This window comes from Nicotiana tabacum, chromosome 19 (assembly GCF_000715075.1).
Source record: "Nicotiana tabacum cultivar K326 chromosome 19, ASM71507v2, whole genome shotgun sequence".
In the NCBI taxonomy this organism is placed as follows: domain Eukaryota; kingdom Viridiplantae; phylum Streptophyta; class Magnoliopsida; order Solanales; family Solanaceae; genus Nicotiana; species Nicotiana tabacum.
Window position 1 is genome coordinate 62,624,139 of NC_134098.1, and position 26,755 is coordinate 62,650,893.

General features: G+C 36.4%; 1 protein-coding gene across 2 annotated transcripts; it reads left to right on the forward strand.

Annotated features, from left to right (window-relative positions):
• The first annotated feature begins 395 nt into the window (after positions 1-395).
• Positions 396-5,767, forward strand: LOC107768402 (tubby-like F-box protein 3). Of its 2 annotated transcripts, XR_001644137.2 has the most exons (7): positions 396-1,431; positions 3,117-3,204; positions 3,430-3,559; positions 3,638-3,817; positions 4,445-4,921; positions 5,248-5,417; positions 5,505-5,767. XR_001644137.2 is itself a non-coding variant. In XM_016587529.2 (6 exons), exons 1-5 carry the CDS (start codon positions 1,108-1,110, stop codon positions 4,911-4,913), a joined length of 1,191 nt encoding a protein of 396 aa, XP_016443015.1. In that variant the 5' UTR covers positions 411-1,107; the 3' UTR covers positions 4,914-4,921; positions 5,248-5,767. The 2 variants fall into 2 exon arrangements, 1 of the variants encoding a protein (XP_016443015.1); XM_016587529.2 differs by having other exon boundaries at positions 411-1,431; positions 5,248-5,767.
• The last annotated feature ends 20,988 nt before the right edge of the window (positions 5,768-26,755 follow it).

Genomic DNA, 26,755 nt, shown 5'->3' on the forward strand with positions numbered 1-26,755 from the left:
AAGAAGAAGTTGTTTGACAAGCTTCACGTTTTGGTAATTTCTTTCTATATTTGCCACAAATACTTTATGGGCAAACAGTTGAGGAACTATTTTTGAAAGACAAACTATGACATGTTATAGTATTAATAACTTGACATATAATGCTACACATTTAGAGAGCACTAATGCTCTTCAAACTATATAATAATTTTGTCTATGTAAATAGTAATTATCTAATTAACAAAAACAAGATAACAAACATAGTTAGAATTAAATCACATAAAATGAAACGGAAGGAATAATAAATAGGAGTAACTTTTTATTTATGCATTATATCTAGTATCCTACCCAAAGAGAAGTAACTCAACGGCCAAGAATCCATCCAACAAGGCGGAGCAAGAATCTGACCCGGCTTTGCAGTTGAAGGTGTCAGAGATGATGTGAGACAAAAGGCCAGACTCTCCACTTACCTACACTTCTGTCGCTGTGTGAAAGCCCAAAACTAAAGAAGAAGAAAATGCTCACTTTTCAACCAAACCTACCTTACCAACCCTAACCCCTATATTCCCTCTTTCTTCAACTCCTTCCTTCTAAAGTAGATGATGTTCAAACACGAACTTCTAGGACCCATTTCAGCTTTCTGTTTTAGGAACATTCAATGTACCTCGTCAGATATTGTAGATCTGTACTGCTACTGATCATGGATCACTCCTCTATCCAATCTTAAAATTGATGGTCTAGATGTAGAAATACAACTTGGGTGTGTTCAGTTTCATCATTTGGAGGGACAATATTTGTCCATTTTATCCAACATTGAAGCTTTTTATCAAAGATTGGATTTTTATTTATCAAAAGATAGGAACTTTAGCTTTACAGATGGCTGATTTTCAATTTTGGTCTATGTTTATAGTTTATTGTACAACACAGAGCTAACTTTATTTCTGGGGTTTACCAAGAAAGAGGATCTGGGTGATTTGGGTCTGTACAAAATTCCCATCCAAATTTGATTCTTGAACATATGTAGCTTGAATGGGTGTTACTTTTTGGTTTGTAATAATAGGAAAGAATATTATTTGAAGTTCACTGTTGAGGAAAATTTAGCAAACCAGTGTTGTATAGTTGTTAAAGATGTCATTCAAGAGTATGATTCAGGAAATGAGGGGTGAATTTGGGAGCATTTCGCGTAAAGGGTTTCGTTCTAGGTCACATAGGGTTGTTCAAGATTGTACAGTGACATTGGATGCTTTAAGGCAAAGTTGTTGGGCTAATATGCCGCCCGAGCTATTGAGAGATGTCCTGATGAGGATTGAGGCTTCTGACTCTACTTGGCCTCCGAGAAAAAATGTGGTTTGTTGTGCTGGTGTTTGTAGGAGTTGGAGAGAAATAATGAAAGAAATTGTTAAAACACCTGAAATTTGTGGCAAATTGACGTTCCCCATATCCTTGAAGCAGGTTTGACTCTCGAATTTTATGAGCTTTTAGTGTTCCAGTGTATGCCTTTGCGTTCTTGTTGTGTATGCTAGGCTAACTAAAAAAAGTGCTAGTACATTTTTGCTACATTTACTCCTTTAATCAGGGTGAGGCTCAACAGGAAAATGATGCATGTTTTTATGGTAGCTTATACCTGAAGGATAAATAAAGTGTATTAAAGCTTACACATTGTATTCCATTAATAATTGATCTAGCGATTTCCTGGTTTTTTCCATATGAAACTTTGGCCATTTAGGGGTTCGTCAAGAGGAACAGCTTTTGCTAAGCCTAAGTTGTCATTTGAATGAATATGACTTTTACAAGGTTGAGTGGTTGAGCATTGGGCGTGCTTGCGTGCACTTTGACTAATCCACATGGTAGCCTGTGTAGCTGACAAGCACATGTCTCGGACAATCCTGCTCCAGCCTTCAGATGAAGTCAAACTGAGCATTGTAGCTAGAAGAGGAACTTTTGTGGTCTTCAAGTTGATACTCTTATGTCCGAACAATTCAATCATCCTCTAGGGGATCTGGAATATGCAAATAATATAGGACACTGAATCAATATGAGTATGAAAGAACTAAGAAAGAAAAGAAATAGCTTACCTTTAAATCTTAGTACATCTGTAGATTTATGCAACCTTTGTTCTTAATGTTCTGCAAGAGAGAGCAGAAAATTAACTTACCTCCCCGCTTGGAGTTTCATGTTCCCCTTTAGATTACTCTGGAGCTTAATCAAGACTATGTGCTGTTAACGGTGTGCTTAACTCTTGGCAATGTTCAATACAATTGCTGCTGAGCACCTGCTTAGTTGCTAGAGGAAAGATTCATATGGAACTTGGTAATCTACAGCATATGTCATATGACCATCTGCATTAACAGCTATAAGCCTGCAACCTGCACTCTTATGCACTTGAGTGAAGATTCTCCTGAAGTAGTGTGGAAGACACACTCAACTTCCTTTCTAGGGCAGAATTTTTTGACTTTATTTTGGGTCAGGAAAATTGGAACTTGCACTTTAGAGTGCCTTTGGAAACATCCTGTGTTGTAAGAACATTTAACTTTGTGTAATAACAACAATTGTGAAGTCCTTTTGGGTTAAGCTCATGAGGTGAAGTGATGATTTATGGACCAGAAGTGCCCAATGGAAAGACGCCCTTGAGTTGACCAATTGTGAGTTCAATGCTCTTAAAATGGGGTGGGGGTGAGTGTGAAGGTGAGGAGGGAGATAGAGAACAGACGGACAGAACATTATCGTAGACCATGAGAAGAGTTGACTATGGCATAGGAATACAAAATGCTAAGAGTATATATAGCAAAGACTGAAATTTTTTGTCAACTAAAATAAGATTTTCGGAATGAAAGAATGCTAACAACTTTGTCTATTGGAATTACTGCTGAATCCTTATATTTTTCCAGCTGTTATCACATGAGTGTTACTGTACTTCTATTTTGCTTATACCACTTTGAGATGATTGGACACAACCAATTGCAGCACAACAATTAGATTTATATATCTATGTTATTGTTCTCTAAAATTTACATTTCTCCTGTGCTCCTATTTCCTTTTTCCTAGTTAAAGTATACAAATTAGAACTTTCTTTATGTGTTTGAATCATTTAATAATTTACAAGCATAGTGAATAATAACCTTTTCCTCTTCCTGCAGCCTGGTCCTAGAGACAATCTTGTTCAATGTTTCATCAAAAGGAACCGGAGCTCTCAGACGTATCACCTTTATCTTAATTTTAATGAAGGTGAACAATCGATTATGACAGTTTCGGTTCTTTCTTTCTATATATATATATGAATTACCCTCTCGTACTTGTTTGCCCTCTTTTCCTTTTCCAGTGTTTCTTTTGGTGCAATTAGATCCTCAGAGGCTTCATTTGCTTGTACCTGAATCTATCTAGGATTACTTTGCTTACGTTATCCAGGTTACATGATAGTGCTCTGACCTTCACTGTTTACCTTTTATACAGCTTCTAACGATGATGGTAAGTTCCTTCTTGCTGCTCGGAAGTGTAGAAGGCCAACATGCACAGATTACATCATTTCTTTAAATGCTGATGATGTTTCCAAGGGTAGCAGCACCTACATTGGGAAGCTGAGGTTTGTCGCACTAGTATGTCATTTGCTATTTTACAGTCGTCGTGCTGACTACGTTCTCCTTGCTGAACTTTGTAACAGATCCAACTTCCTGGGAACCAAGTTCACAATCTATGATGCACAACCCTCTAATGCAGGAGCTAAAGTCAGTAAATGCCGCTCTACTAGGTTTGTTGGAATGAAACAAGTCTCTCCAAGAATACCTGCCAGCAACTTTCCCGTCGCTCACATCTCATACGAGTTGAATGTCCTGGGGTCTAGGTAAGAGATAGTTCCTTTTGTTTGCTTTTATTTACAGGGATGTCCAATAAGGGAAATACTCCTTCTATGCCTAACATGCTGGTAACCTTCTTCGTTGTCCATAAATGATGTTTAGTCTTTTAAGGGGATCGTTTAACTAATTTTGAAAAAACAAGTTACTTGAGATCCAATTTACTCTTCTTTTCTAGGGTCTAAGTAAGAGATAGTTCCTTTTATGTTATTTCACCTACATGGATGTCCAATTAAGGAAATACTCCTTGTATGCCTAACCGGCTGGTATCCTTCCTTCTTTAGTGTCCATAAATGATGTTTAGTCTTTTGAAAGGGCCGTTTAACTAATTTAAAATAAAAAGTTACTTGAGATCCAATTTACTCTTCAAAATACTAGCTCTTCTATCTAAAAAAACAAAAAATAAGCGGATATTTTACTCAATTTATACTAAAAAGTGAATGTTTTTCTTTGTGCCAAGCCAAAACAGGAAATTCAAGATTAAGTTAGTAGGTTTTTGATGTCATGAATGTTACACTTTTATCGATTGAAAACAGAATGTCTACCTTTTTACTGATTGAGAAGGGATGGTTATATCTCTCACTTGCCAATTGAAATAAATTGTTTGTTTTTGTCAGGGGGCCTAGGAGGATGCTGTGTGTCATGGATGCAATTCCTGCTTCTTCTGTTGAACCTGGGGGTGTAGCCCCTACGCAGACAGAATTTGTTCCTGTGAATATAGATTCCTTCCCCTCCCTTCCCTTTTTTAGATCAAAATCAACTCGCATGGATAATTTCCCATCCGGGCCTTTACCCAGTCAAAAAGATGAAGTTTTAAGTTTGAAGAACAAGGCTCCTAGGTGGCACGAGCAACTCCAGTGCTGGTGTCTTAACTTCAATGGCAGGGTAACAGTTGCTTCCGTAAAAAACTTTCAGCTAGTTGCTTCTCAAGGTGATGGAGCTGGACAGGAACATGAGAATGTTGTTCTCCAATTTGGAAAAGTGGGAGAAGATGTGTTTACCATGGACTATCAGTATCCTATCTCTGCATTTCAGGCATTTGCGATCTGCCTCAGCAGCTTTGACACCAAAATTGCCTGTGAATAATGAGACAGGTGCTTTTTGCTGTAACCTTTTACTCAACATCATTTGATTTTCATGTGCTCATTTTAGTATGTGATACTGTAATGAAGTGAGCAGTAGTAATGATTTGATTATTAGAAAGTGTGTTTGGTGATCCCAAAGAACAACCTTCTGGTGGGACAAGAAATGTTCTCAATACCATATAAACTGTTAAAACGACTGTCCAAGGTTTTTGATTATAAGTTGTATGTAATGTGTACACAATATCTCTTTTCTGGAAACCCAAGTATTACTTTGTTTGCAGATGAACCATTTTGTTGCCGTTTAGGTATAATGATCGATAGACTGATTCATGCAGGTTCTGCAAGACGTATTTGAGGTGCTCAGGCTGGCGTTTGCATAACCCTGTGTCTGTTGGCCACTGAACTAACACCCAGTTGAATCGCAGCAAGTTTGTTCTTTGCTGAATTAATCGCCCTGGTTTCCTGTGCTTGGACCTTTCTCTTGTTACTTTTTGTAAATAGACAGGTATGCTTCCCAGTTTGGTTCTTCTAACTTACTGCTTTTGTTAGCTCACTACCTGATTGTACTTGTTGTACCCTTTCTCCTGGACAGGAGTGCTTTCATTTCTGATTTTTCGTTCTTCCCCTTACAGTTCAAAACTTTTGTAGTATGAGCATTTTGATGTCTTTATCAACGGTAGTATTTCTCTCTTGGAATAATGCCGAAATGTAATTGTAATATGCAAGAGTAGAAATTTGTGGAGATAGAACACCAATGTAAGGCTGGTGACACTTGAACCTGTTTTGCCAAATACATTGCGAAAACAATCAAGTGTGCGCAAGTGATGAAATACTAGACTTTTTTTGTTACAACAATATCAACAAATACTAGCAATTATTATTTGGCAGGAGGTTCCTAATTATATTCTAAATATTGTGAAAATAGCACGAGCTAGCCAGTTTTCGGACTAGTAATTGAAAAATAGTCACTATTTTGCTGCAACACGGAAAATTTCAGCATAATATACTGGAGGTTGGAGCATCTGTGTATGAACTTCTAGCATATTATGCTGGATCAGTATATTATGTTGGAACTTCAGTATATTACGCTGGAAATTCACATGTAAAAAATTCAAACTCCAGTATATTATGGTGGAATATTTTTCGGATTTTGAACAGTGTTTTCGTTCAGATTTATCTTTACACTAAAAGTGGCTAAATTTCGATTACTTTTGGAACTGTGACTATTTTTCATTTCCCCCCCCTAAATATTGGTATGCACTGGAACTTTTACAATGAGAAAGTATAACAAGGTTACACAAAAAGTATTCGGCAAAGGGCCAAATATACCCTTATACTTTTGAAAATGGTCTAAGAATACTCTCGTTATACTATTGGGTTATCTATACTCCTTCAGTCATACTTTGGGTTCAAATATACCCCTCATTTAAACGGATGTACACGTGTTATCGTCCTTTTGGTCAATTCTAAATATTTCATAATTAATTAAAAATACTCAATTACCCATACCCGAAAAATAATTTTTTTTTTTGTAAAAAATGGAAAAAACTTAAAAAACTGAAAACTATTTTCTAAAACAATATTTTTGTAAAAATTGAAAAAAATAAACTGAAAAATAATTTTTTTAAAGCAATTAAAAACTGAAAAAAACTGAAATATTTTTAACTAAAAACTGAAAAAAAAAAAGAAAATATTTGTTTTTTAGTTTTAAAAAAACATTGCTTTAGAAAATTGCTTTTTAATTTTTTTTTTTCAGTTTTTACAAAAATATTGTTTTAGAAAATATTTTTCAATTTTTTTTAAAGCAGTTTTTTTGTAAAAACTGGAAAAAAAAATATTTTTGTTTTTTTCAGTTTTTAGTAAAAATAATATCAGTTCTTTCCAGTTTTTACAAAAAAAAAAAAATTGCTTTAAGAAATTATTTTACGGGTATGTGTAATGAGTTTTTAATTAATTAGGAGATATTTAGAATTGACCAACATGACGATAACACGTGTTCCTCCGTTTAAATGAGGGGTATATTTGAATCTAAAGTATAATTGAAGGGATATAGATAACTCAATAATATAACGAAAATTATTCTTAGACTATTTTCGAAAAGTATTGCATGGTCAGAATATATCTGGCCCTTTGCCGAAAAGTATTGCATGGTCTGAACTTTCATTTGAAACAGCTATTACGCATTACTTGCAAACTAGTTAGGATCAACTGCATATTAGACCGGCGCATCGGCTGATCTCTTTGATAAGATAAGATGTTATATTAATGAAGCAAAACTAATGGGTCGCTTGGTATGATAAATAAGTAAAAATAATACTGGCATAAAATTATAGTACCGCCTTACCCCCTATTTAATTATTAATCCTGGAAGAAGTTATCCCGAGATTAAAAATAGTACTGGGATAACTTATACCTGCTAAAAGGTGGAATAGTAATTCTAGGATAAAACAATAAAATTAACAATTTCCGGAGTAATACATGTCAAACAACCAATAAGAAATAATACCAGAATAACTAATCTCAATATAATTATACCCAGCCTAACTTGTCTTCAAACCAAACCACCCAAAGGGTACCAGCAATAGTACAAAAGGATGAGCAGGTTAGCTGCGGATTTAGTTGGGGACTAATTTCTTGGGGATTTATCTAGGGATCTGCTTACGTGGGAAATTACATAGGGGTTTTATTGTTGCGATTTTAGCTAGGGACTTTTTCTCGGGGGTACAAAATTAGTTGCTAGTAACATATTCGGAGAATCCAACAATTCCAAAAAGCTGAGTGGACACTCTATCAAGCTGCTCCTACACCAAAAATGCAAGTTTTGTATACATTTGTACTTTACAAAGAAGAGTTCTGTTTCTCCCCTACAAAACATCTTCTATTCGATTCTAATTTCTAACCAAATGGTCCACATGATGCTTAAGGGAATGGTCTTCCAAACTTGTTTCAACCTCTTATCAATTCTGTCCTTGCCAAGCAGATAATAGAGATTTGACAACTTGTAGTATCACCCACAGATAATCCCGAAAATGTTTAGAAATAATGTCCAGATTTGCCAGGCAGTTTGCAGGTGCTTCATGTGTGAAAACTCACAAGAAACCATAGACTGGTGCATGGGCTGATAACATAGTACATAACATCCAACAACGCTGTTCTTTGTTGAAAAAGAAACTTCAAGTTTCTTGAAAAACTTATTCAGGATTACTGTTGTCACCGCACCGAAGGAGGTCCAACACGATGGAAACCGTCTTGCTGTATCTCCTTCAGCACCGTATGAAATAAGAACCTGATGTACCAATGCAGTCAAAAGGCAATTAAATTCCTAATTCTATTGAAGACACTACGTTGAGATCGTACTGAACCAACCAGAAAGTTATAATGCACATCTGCACTAATCACTAACAAAACATATGCATCATTTTCCACAGCCTGGGACGACAATAAAAGTGGGCTTTCTAGCCATTCTTTCGATAAGAGGGCAGGCATCAAACGACAAACAATTTCAAGCGAAGGAAAGTTTTTATTTAAATTACTTGATCAGATGAATACTTTAGACAACAATTTAAAGACTATGAAATGCACCAACTTGCACCGAGAAACAAGCATCCTAAAAAGGTGATCTACAAGTAGCATGAATAAGATATAGCAATCTAAGGTCCCTGAAATTGGAACCGACACAAAAGTCAAGTCCAAACAGTGGGTTTCTTTGGCTATACTATTTTTCTTTTTTGCATTTCATTTTGTCATGGATCAAAACTGCCTGCCTGATTTGGGACATCTAACTAGGGATATTTTAACTATGAAATTACCAAGATTTGCTCTGGAACTTCAACAACAAAAGTCATATCCTGGATTGACTCTTCTGAATCATGGTACCTAAAATTGGTTACTAAAACAAACATCATAGTTCATAAGAACTTAAAAAATTGAATGCCCAATGACATGTTTAAAAAAATTATTATGACAAAATAGACTTTGAAAAACCAAAAACTTTGGCATCCGAAACAACATAAAGACAAGAGAGGATAACTCTCTCTTGTCTTGTTTAGGATGCTAAAATTTCTGGTTTTATTTTAATATAACAAACATAAATATGTAACACAATGCAACTACCAGCAAAAAAAAAAAAAAGAAGGCTGGACGCACCCAATACTGAAACAAGCAGGCCTCAGATTAGCATATTGGCACATTATTCATAGCAACAACAACCCCATGGTAACAACCATAGGTGCGCATTAAAATTGTTGCTGCCGCTCGTGCAAATATTTTGTCATCACCGGCCATGTAAATGCAAACGGACAAACATCACAAATTAAACTAGCAAACGATGAAACAATATAAAGAACAATTGACGGATAGAAAGCTCGATTAGCAAAACTGATTTTCTTTTATTATGCTTTGAGAGAAAAAGTTTTGAGTGTGAAATTCAGTGGAGTGTAGCAAATCAGCGGCGCATAGCTTCAATGTCGAATTAGGGTTTTGGTTTAGCTAAAGCACGAAGATATAAGTCTCTGGAACTGGAAGCGACGGACCCAAACCCTAAGAATAGGGGTATAACGGTAAAAGAAGCGGAGCAAGAAAGCATGGGTCTCTATATGGATTCAGTATGGGCCCAATAATTTTGAATATTAACTGTCACAGTTTAAAAGAAATATAACAAATTCTTAACATGAAATCCAATAATACAATTGTGGCAGAAACATATTTATATTTATAACACACAGTTCTATTAAAATAGAAATATTAATTATTAATCCCTAAACATAAAGCAATTTGAATGAAAAGTCAATAATTCTTTGTGCAAAAATCATGCATTTTTTTCTTTTTATCTATTAGCTTTCCTTCTTTTTCTTCATCTTCTTAATTTTGTTTTCTGCAGTAACCAATATATTTTTTAAATTTATTTCATTTATTTTTTTTTAATTATCTTTCTTAAGTTTTTCTCTTTCTTATTTCTTCATTTCTTAACATAAAGATCGTATTTCGATAATAATATACGTTAATATATACAAAACGTATATATAAAAAATATACATTGAAATATACATAAAAAATATATCTTAAATTTAATTAAGATGGCATATATATATATATATATATATATATATATATATATATATATATATATATATATATATCCTGAATTAAAATGGCACTTGACATATAAAATATATTTGAAATATATATTAAAAATATCTTAAAATAAGATGCCACTTCACAAATAAATATACAAAAATTATATACATAAAAAATACATTTTGAATTAAAGTGATACTTGATATACAAAGTATAAAAGACGTATAAATCAATACATCTTGAATTTGGGTGGCATTCACATATGCATCAGATTTTTAAAAATGGAGTGAAAAAGATGAATGTTGGAAAGGGAGAATGGAGATAGACAAAAAAAGTACTTTCCGTGATTGGTGAGTCAGTTAACTTATTAAATGTTAGCTTAATTTTTATAATATGTAATAATGAAAAAAAAAGGGTGCTATTTATGGAATAAATAATAAATAATGCTATTTTTTAAAATAATAGTTAAAAAGGATCAAGGGTGTAAAAAACTCAATATTTTGGCGGAAAGTTTTTAGTTTCTTTTAACAAAAAAAAAAAGTTGGTTGAGTTATTTTAGAAAGTTCTCTTTACAACAGATTTTGTAGTGAATATTTAGCAAAGTTTTGGGGGCAAAACTGCCCCGAGTAGAATAGGGAGTGAACTAGGAAAATGAAGATAGTATTTCTTATGCTAGGATGCTTATTGAATTAGGTATTACTAGACCTATGCCTCGGAGTATCAAGGTAGAAGATCCAACATGATAAGCTTTTGAGCAGGAAGTTAACTACGATTGGGTTCCACGATATTATAATAAATATTGTCAAATTGGGCATTAGTGTAAAGACTAGCAACCTATCCAATAGCAGACTAAAGCATAGCCTAAATTCCAACAAAATAAGAAGAGAAATGAATGGAAAACGGCATAGTTGTGACTCTCCGATATGTCGTTTTGAGTACTAGCCGTTATTTTTGTGTTTTGAGACCTTCTATAGCTTCATTTGATGTTTATCGATTTGCGTGTGTGATCCGTATCGTTTTCGGAAAAACTTTTACGTAAAATTTTGATGAAAATATGATTTTTGACTTAAAATGAGGTTAGAGTTGACCACGGTTAATATTTTAGGTAAATGACCTCAAATCGGTGTTTTAACGATTCCAATAGATTCGTATGATATTTTTGGACTTGTAGGCATGTTTGTTTGGGGTCCAAGATGACCCAAGTGCATTTCGGTGTGTTATGTGAAAAATTGTGAAATTGAGTTTTTAAGTTGAAATTCTTGAATTTTGATGATTGATTCTTGTTATTTGGTATTATTTTGATGATTTGAGGTAGCTAGCAAGTTTTTAGGATGCTATCTTGTGTGCATGTTCGGTTTGGAGCTCGACGAGCTCGGGTGCGTTTCGTGTGAGTATCAGATGAGTTTGGATGGTTTTAGAATTGCTGGTGCAATGCCTATTGCTGGTGTAGTCTGTAGATCTCGCATTTGCGAGGTCTGACACGCATTTGCGATAAATGGGTTGGGTTGGGGTGCCTTCACAAATGTTCACTTTTTTTGGATGTGGGTCGTTCGCTTTTGCGAACATTTTGGTTACATTTGCGATCCTTGAGAATTTGGGACAACTTCGCATATGTGAAGCTTAGCTCACATTTGCGATGGAGGGGCAGATCACATTTGCGAGAATTTTGTCGCATTTGTGGCTTTTGACTGTATGATGCACTGATCGCATTTGAGATCAGTATCTCGCATTTGCAAACAAGACATCGCAAATGCGATATTGCAGTTGGGTAAAAGAGGAAAAATCGGGACTTGGCTCATTTTATACTATTTCTCAACCCCAAACACTCTAGAGGCGATTTTGGAAGAACTTTTTCTTCCCAAATTCATTGGTAAGCAACTCTAATTCATTTTCTATTAATTTTACATTACTTTTCATGAGCTTTTAACATCAAATCTAGGAATTTCATGGTACAAATTAAGGGTTTTGGGTATAATTTTGGGATTTTTAAAAATTGAGATTTAGACCTCGAATTGAAGTTGGATTTCAAAACAAATCATATAACCGGGCTCGGGGGTAAATGGGTAATCGGGTTTTGGTCCGCATCTCAGGTTTTGACCAAGCGAGTTCGGGGTTAACTTTTGTTGACTTTTTCAGTTTAGCTATAGATTAAACATTTTTAATGCGTGGGTAGTTTCTAAAGCTTATTTTGAATTGTTTTGATGATATTTGACTAGATTCGGTTGGTTTGGATGCTTGTTATAAAGGAAAAGTCATGGTTGAGTATTGATTTTGTTAGGTAAGTATCATGTTTAACTTTGACCTGAGGGAATTAGGATTTGTTTTGGTCTATTTGCTACGTGAACTATGCACGGAACTAGCATAAATGCGAGGTGACGAATGCATATTAGTTGCCATGGGTTCAAGTATGTGGGTTAGACCTTTATATATTTGTTTATTCTATATTATATTTCATTACATGCTTTGATTTGCTCCATGTCCTTGTTTGTTATTCATGCCTTCCTTGTTATCTGTCAATTAGTTGCTACATATTTCAGTTCATTCATCCTTCAATCAATACCTGCTACATGTTATATGTGCCTACCTTTATTAATTGTATACCTTCATTAATTCATGTCTTTACTTGCCTTTATTGTCTTTACCTTACTTGCTGTACTTTATTACATTATGTCTAATTGTGTGAGTTCTTTAGCTATTCTTGTGTTAATGAGTTGTTGAGGTTTCTGAGTACGAGGTATTGGCTATTTTTTATTGTACTAGTAGATCATTGGTGTTTTGTACGCTCTGGGATTACGTTATTGGTTGTGTTGAGTTATTCATGTTAATGAGTTTATATTGGGAACGAGTTGCGTGCCGTAATAGTACTGAAATGAATTGATAATGGAATTGAGTTGCACGTCGCAACAGATATTGATATGATATTGGGATTGGGTTGCACGATACAACAAATATTGTGATATCGTTGGGATCGGGTTAAGCGCCGCAATAGAGTATGATGTGTTGTAGTGATTGTGGCTATAATGTTCCATTCCAGTACTGTTATAAGAGGATTTGGAGATGATGTTATTTTGGGGCCCTCTGTTAGTTGACCTTCGGGTCCCAATCTTATGAGTTTACGTGCTTTCTTTATATTTTTGTTGTCTTTTATTATTATTCGTATAGGTTTGTAATGAGTGTCTTGCCATAGCTTCATTACTACTTCGTCGAGGTTAGGCTCAACACTTATCGAGTACATGGGATCGGTTGTACTCATACTATATTTTTGTATTTCTTATGCAGATCCCGATATCGGCCCCAGCGGTGCGTAGAGGAGTTCACTCGGATCTGACTTGCCCAGGAGACTTGGGGTAGAGTTGTTTGGCATTCGCAGTTCCCATCTATCATGTCTTTACTCTTTATCTTGTTTCAAACAATTCTATTTAATCCAGACCATATTTGTATTTTGTAGTATTCTAGATGCTCATGTACTTGTGACTCTCGATTGTTGGGATTAGCATAGACTATATTATTTATGGATTTATCATATGCATTTTGAATTTTACCAATCGCTAATTATTATTATTATGTTTTAAATTGTTAAATGTTGGTTAATTCTATGGTTGACGTCGGCTTGCCTAGCAAGTGGATGTTAGGCGCCATTACGATCTTGTGGTTGGGATTCTGGGTTGTGACAAGTTGTATCAGAGCACTAGGTTGCCTAGGTCTCATGAGTCATGAGCAAGCTTAGTAGAGTCTGGAGGATCGGGTACAGAGACGTCTGTACTTATCTTCTAGATACTATAAGGCTTTAGGAAAATTTCACTTATTTCTTACTCTGTCGTGCGACTTTATTCTATCGCTGAAGTTTGAATCATTCTATTCTTGTTCTCTCACAGATGGTGAGGACACGCACCGCATCTATCGGCGAGCAGGAGTTGGAGCCCCAGGTTGCAGCCACTACCAGGGGTAGAGGACAAGGCCGAGCCAAAACTAGAGGTAGAGGTAGAGCTCATCCTAGAGCCTGTGCAACAACACCTATTGCAGAGCCTCAGATCGAGTAGGAGGATGAGATCCCCGCTCCAGCCGTGCCAGTTGGACCAACTCGGGTCCTAGAGGGGTTCATTGCCACCCCCATACTTCAGGACGCCCTAGTCCACTTAATGGGACTTATAGAGAGTGTGGCCCAAGTGACGAGCACAAAACACAACACAAAATTGATGCTCGCTAATCAAAGATAGTATAGTAAAATATCATCTCCACAGGGATTTGATTTAAATAATATTCGAGTAATTTCTAGGTTAATTGCTATTTAGGAGTATCAACACTTGAGTTAAATGATTATGAACTACGTTTAACTACTAAAATAAAGCAATTGACAATTGACAACAAAGAATTGGAGATTCATAGAGTTGGTTTCTTATCAATGTGAGGAATAAGGGTTTGACATGATAAGTGCACTATAGCTATTTAGGATCTAACTCTAGTTTAATTCACTATAATATTCTAATGATTCTCATGAATTTACTCGATGATTAGTTCAAACGTGTAGTCAAGACTCCTCTCTTGATTAAATCTTAACTGTACGAGGTGAACTAATATAAGCACTATGAAAGTATGCAGGCATGCGTTAATGGATTAGTCTTTAGTTTAGGAAAACATCTCTCGAATATTCTCCTATCTTGATTTAATCAACTATTCAACAAGCTCTTTCGGTTACTTAAAAGAATCAATGAATTAAATCAAATAAAATAATGCAAAGATAATCGCCAAAATATTCCTCTTTTGATTAAATAGACCGGTGAATAAACTTGCAACAATTCAAAGCTCCATAAACGAATTCAAGCAAAGAATTAGAGTTAAAGTCCACAAATATTTATCAAAACACCATATCCATCAAATCCTAAGGGAAACTACTCCATAATCATGGAGGAAGTCATCACAAATATAATTAAAGAATGAGAAAACATCAATCTAACATTACAATCCAAACTCCCATCTTGAATTGATGGAAAGATGATGAAATCCCGTGTCTTGTAGCCTCCAATGCTCTCCCAAAGCTTCCAAGGTCAAAAGTCCCTTCAAAAACATCTTTTTAGTGTATTTATACCTGTAGGAGATACATAACCATTATAGAGATTGAAATGTTATTATTTGATGGAATTTTGTTGGTTGGGTGTGGATGGATGGCCATGTATGTGATGTTGGAAGTTAAGAATTATTTAAGAATGATGGTAAGATAAATTGTTGGTAAATCGTAGTAGTTGGATGAACTAATTCTATGGTTAAGAGATGTAGAGATTCATGCCTACTAGGTGTTTGATAAAATGCCTAAATGGCCTAAATTATGGAATTTGTTGCTAATACTGGTGCAATTGTGTTGTATTGTTATAGATTGAAGTTGTTTAGTGTGGTGCAACGTCGTAGTATTATTAAGGGGCGAATTCCAGGTATGTTGGCTAAACTACTCTTTTAGAAATGAATTCCATGATGTTCCCATAAGTTTCAAGTATTGTTGGCTCAAGTTCCTAATTCCCATGTTCCGAGTTGTTCCTAATAAATTCGATTATCCCGAGTAAGCAAAGTATCGAAAGATGTATGTATTCAAAATGTGTTCCGAATGTTCCTATCACATTATGTTATCTTTCGGGAATGTGTTCAAGAATGATATGTGTATTAAAATGTAATGGCTATGAGTCGTGTTTCAAATGAAAGCTAGTATGCCAACTTGTGTGAGAAAAACTCGATATTCTTAAGACTCTTAATTGCTCATATGTGTACCTGAAGTCTTGATTGGAAATGTCTTCTTGTTGATAATCTATAAAGATGCTCGAAAGTGAAAGAAGTGAGTTGAAGATATAAAGTGTGGCTAATGTGCCAAGAATGAAAGTTATACTTGTGGCTAGAGGTGACAATGAAATGAGATGATATGAGAAAGATTATGAAATGAGCCTTGATTTAACTGTTCTAAAATTACTTCAAAAGTAGATTTTTTCTAGCTTATGTCCTCAAGTCATGTCCCAATATGGCTGTTTTAACTAATGTTATGCTTTGTGAGTATTTTCAATGTGTTTTGTGTTCTTACAGGTGGATAGGCCCAATTGGTTTCTGGGATTCTCTGACAGGTGGATATGCCTAGTTACAGGGGAGACTCTGTCGAAATTTCTGGAAATTTGTGGAGTTAGCCAAATTTTGGAGCTTTTGGTATGTAGATAAAGATTTAAGTCACATTATGTGTCTATGGCAGACTCTAACCCTCATTCGAGGACGAATGATCCTAAGCGGGGGAGAATGTAAGGCCCCGTTAAAATTTTCTAATGATTTAAGATTTTAAGGTGCGCCAACAGTATTTGGGAATAACGTGTTCGAGTATTAAAGGAGACCCATGGGATAGAACCACATTATTTTGAAATAAAAATATATGTTTAGGGTGTGTTGGAACATACTAAGGAGTTTTGTGAATGGCAAGAACTTGTGTGGAACAAGTTAGATACATTAAGTGAAAAGGATATCCCAATTCGCACAACATCCTACTTCAAATGCATTTTTCTACCAAACTATAATAATTTAGGAGGTGATCTACCTATCACATTAAAGCCCTTTGCGTATACTTTCCAATGCATCAAATCGTTCATCATTTGGATATGTATACAAAAAGTTATGGCCATTTTACTGGACCTATGTCATATGCGCGCCCAAATGCGCGACCGCGCATATTTGTGAGCTTCTGCCTTGTGTGCGCGGCCAGATGTGCGGCCACTTGCCCAGGTGCGCGGCCGCACACGTAGGAGCCCATTAAATATCCCCAAGGCCGGGTAGAGAGAGGAGTTAAGTCATTTCTTTTAGCTAGGGCTTGCATATCAAGGGAAATCCGTCCAACACTTCCCTCCCACGAACCAAGGTAATGTTTTCCTAAATACCTATATTAACTAGGATTAATCTTGAAGATCCATAGAATTCAATTCAAATTCCTAAATTGGTCAAGAACCCTACAAGTTGGGATTTTCAAGAATCTCACTACAAGAGGTATGTCTATCATCTCTAACTAATCTATGGTGATTATTTATGTATGAAATATGTGTTATAACTTAGGGTATGGTGATTGGAAGCCATAAGTTCCCAATTTTAAGACATAACCATTGTAGAGATTGAAAGGTAATTATTTGATGGAATTTTGTTGGTTGGGTGTGGATGGATGGCCATGTATGTGATGTTGGAAGTTAAGAATTGTTTAAGAATGATGGTGAGATATATTGTTGGTAAATCGTAGTAGTTGGATGAACTAATTCTATGGTTAAGAGATGTAGAAATTCATGCCTACTAGGTATTTGATAAAATTCCTAAATGGCCTAACTTATGGAATTTGTTGCTAATATTGGTGCAATTGTGTTGCATTATTACATATTGAAGTTGTTTAGTGTGGTGCAACGTCGTAGTATTATTAAGGGGCGAATTTCAGGTATGTTGGCTAAACTACTCTTTTAGAAATGAATTCCGTGATGTTCCCGTAAGTTTCAAGTATTGTTGGCTCAAGTTCCTAATTCCCATGTTCCGAGTTGTTCCTAATAAATTCAATTATCCCGAGTAAGCAAAGTATCGAAAGATATATGTATTCAAAATGTGTTCTGAATGCTTAGCAAAGTGTCGAAAGATATATGTATTCAAAATGTGTTCTGAATGCTCCTATCACATTATGTTATCTTTCGAGAATGTGTTCAAGAATGGTATGTGTATTAAAATGTTATGGCTTCGAGTCGTGTTTCAAATGAAAGCTAGTATGCCAACTTGTGTGAGAAAAACTCGATATGCTTAAGACTCTTAATTGCTCATATGTGTACCTGAAGTCTTGATTGGAAATGCCTTGTTGTTGATAATCTATAAAGATGCTCGAAAGTGAAAGAAGTGAGATGAAGATATAAAGTGTGGCCAATGTGCCAAGAATGAAAGTTATACTTGTGGCTAGAGGTGTCAGTGAAATGAGATGATGTGAGAAAGATTATGAAATGAGCCTTGATTTAACTGTTCCAAAATTACTTCAAACATAGATTTTTTCTAAAAGCTTATGTCCTCAAGTCATGTCCCAATGTAGCTATTTTAACTAATGCTATGCTTTGTGAGTATTTTCAATGTGTTTTGCATTCTTACATATTCGTGAGTGAAAATTGTGTATTGCCATTTTTGAGGAAAAGTATTGCAAGAATAAATAATGTGTTACCTGTTTATGATTTTAACTTGCGCATCGATTGCCAATCCTTTTACTCCATTTCTTGGAAAGAATCTATTGTCCTTAAATACTTCATTTCTAATGAACTTAAAGTTGTGATTTCCGAAATATTATATATGTTGATATTATGATGATGATCCATGAAAGGAAAGAAAGGAAAGTGTGGAATATGAAATACGGTCATTGTGCCATGAATAAAGAATCATATGTATGGCCAAGAGAGCCGATGAAATAATGATGTTGTAAGAGGATGAAAATGCCAATGAGGCTATAAATGGTGTGAAAGGTTATGAGGTAAATGCATTTGTATTGTTGTTTCCTTTGTATGCAAATCAATAATATTTTTGGGAGTATCGATAGTCACCGAAGAAGGGTAGGTTGAAATAACCTAACCCCGAAACTATACGTGCCGGTGTAGGAGTGGATTGTGATCATTCCCCTTATTTGGGATGAGATTGATGTGATAAAATTATTCCCCTTATTTGGGATGAGATTGATGTGATAACATTATTCCCCTTAATTGGGATGAGATAATTGATAGAAAAGGATGATGTCGATCCACACGGCATTGTGGTGAGATGGCCTAGCCGATCGGGTCGTGATCGGACGCCATGCCGCACACATGGTGGTGATTGTTCTGGAAATTATAATTGAAATTGTGATTGTGGTTTATGTCTCATATGAGACGGCCTAGCCGATCGGGTCGTGATCCGACTCCGTGCTAAAAGTACGGTAGTATTGGTATTATGAACGGTGGTATTGTGAACAGTGGTATTGTGAACAGTGGTATGTCGGTGCTAAAGATATCCCAACCAAAAATAATATTATCTTCGTATTTTGGAAATTGTTATGTTTTAACAGAACGTTTGGATATTGTTGATTGTGACTTGCTGTTTCTATGGTTTTCCCTTTCTAATATTGGAATTCTATTTTGAAAGTGGACAGTTAGCTTTACGTACTAGTACTATTCCATATGTACTAACGTCCCTTTTGTCGGGGGTGCTGCATCTTCAATGGATGTAAGTGGTTCATCAGCGGGCAACTTTGGTCCTCGTTAGCAGTCACTTTCTATTCAGCAAGTTTTGGTGAGCCCTACTCTATTCCGAGCCTTATGTCATTTGAGTTGTACATTGTGTTTTAAGGTATAGCCGGGACCTTATTGCCGGCACTTCCATACTACTCTTCTGTTGTACTTAGAGGCTTCGTAGACAGGTTGTGGGTGGTGTTTGATATGGAAAATTGAAGTAGAAATTTTGGTATTTGGCAAACATATTTTTCATTACATCTATAAACTTGTAATAATTTGGAAATTATAAATGAAGCTACTAATGGAAATGGAATGGGAGTTGCTAATGAAATCGTTTCAATGTTTGATTAATGGAGTACATCTCCTCTTTATTCATGGATGAGTTTGGGTAGAAGGAAATCTAACAGGCTTACTCGGCCGGGTTCACTCGGTTAAGCGTCGGCCGCGCTCCTCGATTACGGGGCATGACAATAACCAAGTAACATTTACTTACCCCTTCAATTGTAGTGAAAAAACCTCAAAAATTCGCCCTTAGCCGAGCTCCACAACTCCAAATAATGAGAAATAACCAAGTGTGGTAATTCAATCCAAATTCATTCCGAGGTCGTCTACACAAAAGTCAAACTCCGATCAACCTTCATAACTTAAGCTTCCAACTTTAGAACCAAGTGTCCTAATTTAATCCAAAACTTCCCCCAAACCAAACCAATCACCCCCGCAAGTCTTAAAATGATAAATACACATATGCAAAGCATCAAATAGAGGAAATGGAGCTACAATACTCAAAACGACTAGCCGAGTCATTACATTCTCCCCCTCTTAAACAAACGTTCATCTTCGAATGAGCCTAGAATCATACCTGAAGTGCCAAAAAGGTGAGGAATCTGCTCCGCATATCATGCTCAGTCTCCTAGTCACCTCCTCGACCGATTGACCCCTCCACTGAACCTTTACCAAAGAATTATTCTTCGACCTTAACTTGTGAACTTTTCTATCCAAGTTGGCTACTAGCTCTTATTCATAAGTCAAATCCTTGTCCAACTGCACCGAGATGAAATCTAACACAAGTGACACTGCAGCATAAAAACATGAAACACTGGATGAACTCCCGATAGACTAGGTGACAAGGCAAGTCTATAAGCCACCTCACCAACCCTCTCCAACACCGCAAATGGGCCAATATACCAAGGGTTTCACTTCAGATATTATGACTTGTACGCTTGGCCGGAATTGAATTTTGGGAAGTTCGGGATTGATTTGGAAAGAAAATTCTAATTTCAGACTTGGGCGTATGTTCGGGTTGAGTATCGGATCACATGAGAGCATTTCGGCATTTATTATGGAAGGTTGGTGTTTTCAAAGTTTAAGAAATTTTTTAAGTTTGACTTAAAGTGGATTTTAATGTTATCGATGTCCATTTGAGATTTCGAGCCTTGGAATAAGTTCGTATTGTGATTTATGATTTGCGCGCAAAGTTTGGCGTCATTCCAGAATATTTTGGTAAGAACCAGACGTGTTCGTCGAAGTTTGAAGGTTGGAAAGTTGAAAGAAAGGTTTTGGCCGTCGATTTGTAATTCTGATGTTGTTGATGTGGTTTAAGGCTTCGACTAAGTTCGTACTGTACTTTGGGATGTATTGGTACATTTGAACGGGGTCCCGGGGGCCTCGGGTGCAAATCGGATTGAAAATGGATCGAGTTTGGACTTGAGAGGAATGCTGAAGCAGCTGGCATCTGGTGTAACCGCACCTGCGAGGTTTTTGCCACAGGGGCGGAGCCGCAGAAGAGGTACTGTGGCAGTAGAAGCGACATTAGGACTAAGCTGGGATGGCCATAGATGCGAGTGTATTTCCGCATCTGCGAGCCCGCATATGCAAAGGGTGCTTCACAGAAGAGAAAAACGAGATGGGCAGCTAGGGTCGCAGAAGCGAATGATCTCTGCACGTGTGGGTGCTCAGGACTGCGTGGTGGACCGTAGAAGCGGTCGCGCAGAAGAAAAAAGTGGTCCGTAGAAGTGGATTTTGCCTGGCTTGGAGGGAACCGCACCTGAGATGGATTTTCTGTAGGTGCGGCTGGTGGTCCGCAGGTGCGGAAGGTCGACTGGGCAGGTTGTTTTAAAATTGGGGTTTTGCTTATTTCCCTCATTTTCTCACTTGGTTTGGGCGATTGTTGGGGAGCTTTAAGAAGAGATATTTATCACATATGTCAAGGTATGTAATTCCCACATATTGTGAGTTAAATATATAATTTATATGTGGATTTAAGCATGTGAAATTGTAGAAATTGTGGGGGGTTTTGGTAGAAAACATAGAATTTGGTATTTTTGAATTTTGACCACGAAATTGGACGTGGAATTGAGAAGATATTTGAGTTCGTAAGGTTATAGGTAATGTTTATCTTAGAAAAGTTTCGAAACCGGGGCACGCGGGCCCGAGGGTTATCTTCATCAACTTTTTGAGCGGAGTTGGGAATTATTTAAATTGATTAATTATGGGTATTAGAATATATTTTGATTGGTTTGCACATTGTTTGACTAGTTTTGGATCGACGGGCTTTGGTTTGAGGTGTTAGAGAGGCTTCAGAGCCGGTTATGGAACTTCGGAGCAAGGTAAGTCTCGTGTCTAACCTTGTGAGGGAGAAACCACCCCTAGGTGATATTTATTGTTATGTGCTACTAGTTGTGGGGGCTACGTACACACGAGGTGACGAGAGTCCGTACGCAGCTAAAGCATGTTTATGTCCGGGAGACTTAGGGTCTCATCATGAAATGTTTGAATCACTTGAACTCATTCTGCTGGCTTATTTAATTGAAGTTATAATTGAAATCGATTGAGAAGTGAATATATGTACACTAGGCTAAGCCTTAAAACTTTGAGTTTTGGGCGAGTTATTTGAGAAACGGTAAAGATTAAATTCATTTTGTGCTCATGTGCTATATTGTAAACACATACCATGTAATTTGGTAGCTTCCTTCCTTTTCTTGTGGAGCGGGCCGAACACCTCGGCAGTATATAAATGTATCTATGGATCGTGTCACACGTCCCTCGGCAGTGTACACGTTATTCTAGATCGGGTCGAATGACCTCGACAGTATCACGCGTTATATCGCTAGTAGCCCGAATATTTATGATCTAATCTTTCCACTGATGCCCGACATTTTATGGTATTTCCTATTTATTTAGTATTGACACTTGGCATGTTCTGAGATATTAAGGAAAAATACAAGTTTGAGAAAATTTATACTTTAAAGGAAATACTTGGGAAAAATTATGAAAGTACAGACTTACTCCACTATTGTTGTGCACTTCAAATCTGTTATGATTTATCATATTATATATTTGGACCTCTAGTAAGTGTCGATGTCGGTCCCTCGTCACTACTTCTCCGGGGTTAGACTAGATACTTATCGAAAATGCATTGATTTACGTACTCATGTTGCACTTCCGCACTAAATGTGTAGGATCTGACAGGTTCATTGATGATCACCTTGGCGCGTTGGTGCACATGTTGAGGAGACTTTATGTGAGCTGCATTCCAGGCTACGCATCGTAGCCCACCGAGTCTCCATTATACTATTTATTTTATTCCATCTTATTACATTTGGGACATATGTTGTATTATGATTATATTCCTTAGAAAATTCTCATGCACTCATAACACCGGGTTTTGGGGATTTTCTAAGGATTTTTCATTGTTGTAATTGTGCAAATATTTTTATTTACTCTGTAAATTCTATTTTATATTATTCAATTAAGGAAAATCATGATTTTAAAATATTAAAATGAGTAATTAAATTGGTAAATCATTGTTGGTTTGCCTAACGACGGTGTTAGGCGTCATCACGACCTTTAGCGGATTTTGGGTCGTGACAGCCTCCTTATCCCCCAAATCCTCTCTAAATCCAGTTATACTATGGAATTCTCTCACGATTTGCTTGCCTTATTTATACTATCCCTCTAATACTCACGCGTTCATGGTGTTACTTAGTTCTTGCCCGATTTTGGCAAATATAGCCTTTCAAAATCGGGCCTGATTGACTTCAATCTTTGAAGATTCAGACAATATTTTATCTATATACACTCGAAAGTGGACGATTCTTGCACTCTTAGTTCGATTTGCAGTCATTGGACCCTAACTATGGTTTGAAATTGATGTATTTCCTTTATTGGTTGCTTCACTGATTGCATGCGATTTTCTTTTTCCTTATTTATGTTTGACTGACTTATTTCCATGATTGTTTGCCTAATCAATTGATATATAAACCCTATCCCATCTCCCCTTGGGAGAGACTTTAGTCACCACTCTCTCTAACTCGTAATTGTTCTATTTTTTTAGTTCTGGTTCACTCAAACTATTGTATTCAATTTGGCTCTTGGCCGGCTGAAAGACAAGGACACTGTGGTATTGATCAACAACCTCCTTCAGTACAAGCACTGCTCAGAGCCCTTTGAGGCTCTTGTGAACTCTAAAGCACCGAAGACTTGGGTTCTCACTGTTCTCCTTCAATTGCTGCTACTGAGTCATTACTGAAACTCTAATTTTCTCACTCTTTTGCTCGTTTATCTTTGCAACTGGTTAGTGCTCCTGAATCTTAGAGTTTTAATTTTTACTTCCCTACTTGTTCGTGTTTGTGTGCATTCTATGTGTCACTACTATCAAATAGAAAAGCATGGATTAGGCTTCTTTGCAATTTGTGAATCATGTGTGGTGCTCTAATTGAATGTTTACATTTCATGGTCAACTGTTGTATTGAGGATCCATATCTGTTAATATTAAGAGCCCGTTTGGCCAAGCTTTTGGGAGGCCAAAATTCAAAAAAGTACTTTTAGAAAATTAAAGCTGTTTGGCCAAAATAAAAAGGTGCTTTTGAGGAGCAGCAGAAACACTTTTTCTTCTTTTAGGGATAAGCTACAAATTCACTTCTTCCAAGAAGCAGCTGTAGAAAATTAATTTGTTCAAGATAAAAATAACCTTACAATAAATTTATTTTTTCAAATTATCTCTTATTAATTTAACAATTTTCTTTTCCTTTTCTTTTTTCTTTTTATTTCTACTATACATTTCTTCTCCTTTTTTATTTTAATCATATTTTTATCCTTTTTCTCCTATTTCTAAGAGTAGATTTTAAATTTATATGAATGATGTATTTTGGCATATTTAAATTATCATGTTATTACTTTAGAATAACTATATTTTATATTGTTTGGAATTTTTAATTTAAATTTTTACTTTAATTTTTATATTTTAATTGAATTCTTTTATAATAAATATTAAAAATAATTTTCTTTTCTAAATTATACTAATTGAAAATTGATCCTTTAATGTTCTTTTTCGTAATTTGATACTTAAAAATGCTTTTTTAAAAGATTGGCCAAACACAATGAGTTCGTAAAAAGCACTACTCAAATAACAAAAGCACTTTTGGCTTACTATAGAATCTCTGACCTCTTTGAAACTAGGTGAATACCCGCTAACTACTTTTTCATACCCATTGAATTTTGTTCATCAAACTGGTTTGCTTTAAACTTCCATGTTAATCTATCCTGTAGGAGCTCCTATTTGGTTATCTTCTTCGAGTTAGTTTTGGACCATGTGTTACTTTAGTTTTTCGTGTTAAGTGTGTAACGATCCGATCGATCATTTTGAGCTATAGCATTTCGTTCGGTGGTTTGAGTCCTTGAGTAGTTTCACTTCAGGTATTATGACTTGTATGTGTGGTCAAATTGAACTTCGGAAAGTTCGAAGTTGATTTGGAAAGAAAATTCTAATTTCGGAAACTTTAAGTTGGAAGAATTGGCTAAGATTTGACTTTTGAGCAAAAGACCTTGGAATCGAGATTTGAAGGTTTCGATAGGTTAGTATGATAATTTTGGACTTGGGCGTATATTCGGGTTGAGTATCGGATCAGCCGGGAGCAATTCGATGCTTATTGTGGAAAGTTGGCATTTGGAAGGCTTTAGAATTTTCTAAGTTTGGTTTGAGGTGGACTTTGGTATTATTGATGTCTGTTTGGAATTTTGAGCCTTGGAATAGATTCGTATTGTGATTTATGACTTGTGCGCAAAGTTTGGAATCATTCCAGAATGTTTTGGTATTGTTCGGACGTGTTCGTCGAAGTTTGAAAGGTTGAAAATTTAAAGAAGGATTTCGATCGTCGATTTGTGATTTTGATATGGTTGGTGTGATTTGAGACCCTAAGTAGGTATGTGTTATGTTATGGAACTTGTTGGTAAGTTCGGACGGGATCCCGAGGGCCTAGGGTGTGTTCCAGACGAGTCGCGGATCAATTTGGTGCTTTGTTGTATTGCTGAAGGGCCTGATCTCTGGTGCAATCGCACATGCGGAAAATGGGCCGCAGGTGCGACGCCGCAAAAGCGTCTAGGCAAGCGCATGTGTTGGGACCGCATATACGGTTATTTTGCCACAGAAGCGAGACCGCACCTGCGGAGTGGGGCAGCGCAGAAGCGGAGGTTGGCCAAAAGGCCTGGGCCGCAAAAGCGGGCATAAATGCGCAGGTGCGCGAGCGCAGAAGTGCTTGGGGCCCGCAGATGCGCTACTTGGGGCGCAGACTCGGGGACTGTTGGGTTGAGCTAGAGTCGCACCTGCGATAGAGTTTTCGCAGGTGCGAAGCCGCAGAAGCGGCTAACGGACCGCAAATGCGAAAGGTCACTGGGCAGTGTGTTCTTTTAAAACAGGGGTTTGGCTTAATTCCACTTCATTTCGTTCATGGGGGCCGATTTTGGACCAATTTTGGAGTGCCATCTTCATCATATATTATGGGGTAAGTGATTTTTTTCACATTGTGAGTTAAATACATGGTTTATATATGGATTTAAGCATGAGAATTTGTAGAAATTTGGGATTTTGGTGGAAAACCTAGAAAATTGGTTATTTTGAATTTTGACCACGATTTTGGAAATGGAATTAGGAACAAATTATATATTTGAGTTCGTGGTGTTATGGGTAAAGTTTATCTTCGAAATTTTTTGGAATCTGGGCACATGGGCCCGAGGATTAACTTTATTGACTTTTAGAGCGGAGTTGGAGATTGTTAGAAATTGATTAATTATAAGCATTGGAGTATATTTTGATTGAGTTGCACATTGTTTGACTAGTTTCGGATCGTTTGGCTTGAATTTAAGAGTTAGAGAGTCATTGGAGTCGGTTTTTGGAACTTCGGAATGAGGTAAGTCTCTTGTCTAACCTTGTGAGGGGGAAACTACCCCTAGGTAATATTTATTGTTATGTGCAACTAGTTGTGGGTGCTACGTACGCACGAGGTGACGAGAGTCCGTACGTAGCTAAAACATGTTTATATCCGGGTAGATTTAGGATCTTATCATATAATATTTGAATTATTTGAACTCATTATGCCGGCTTACTTAATAGAAGTTATAATTGAAATTGATTTAGGAATAAATATATGTATACTAGGCTGAGCCTTATCACTTTGAGTTGTGGGCAAGTTATTTGTGAAATGATAAAGATTATATTCATTTTGTGCCCGTGTACTGTATTGTAAGCATGTGTCTCGTATCTTTC

What these genes read in the sequence shown, in the direction of transcription:
- LOC107768402 (XM_016587529.2), top strand. Translation starts at nt 1,108, where the DNA reads ATGTCATTCAAGAGTATGATTCAGGAAATGAGGGGTGAATTTGGGAGC. An exon ending in TCCCCATATCCTTGAAGCAG is followed by an intron (nt 1,432 to 3,116) that starts GTTTGACTCTCG and finishes CTCTTCCTGCAG; the next exon opens with CCTGGTCCTAGAGACAATCT. An exon ending in TTGAATGTCCTGGGGTCTAG is followed by an intron (nt 3,818 to 4,444) that starts GTAAGAGATAGT and finishes TGTTTTTGTCAG; the next exon opens with GGGGCCTAGGAGGATGCTGT.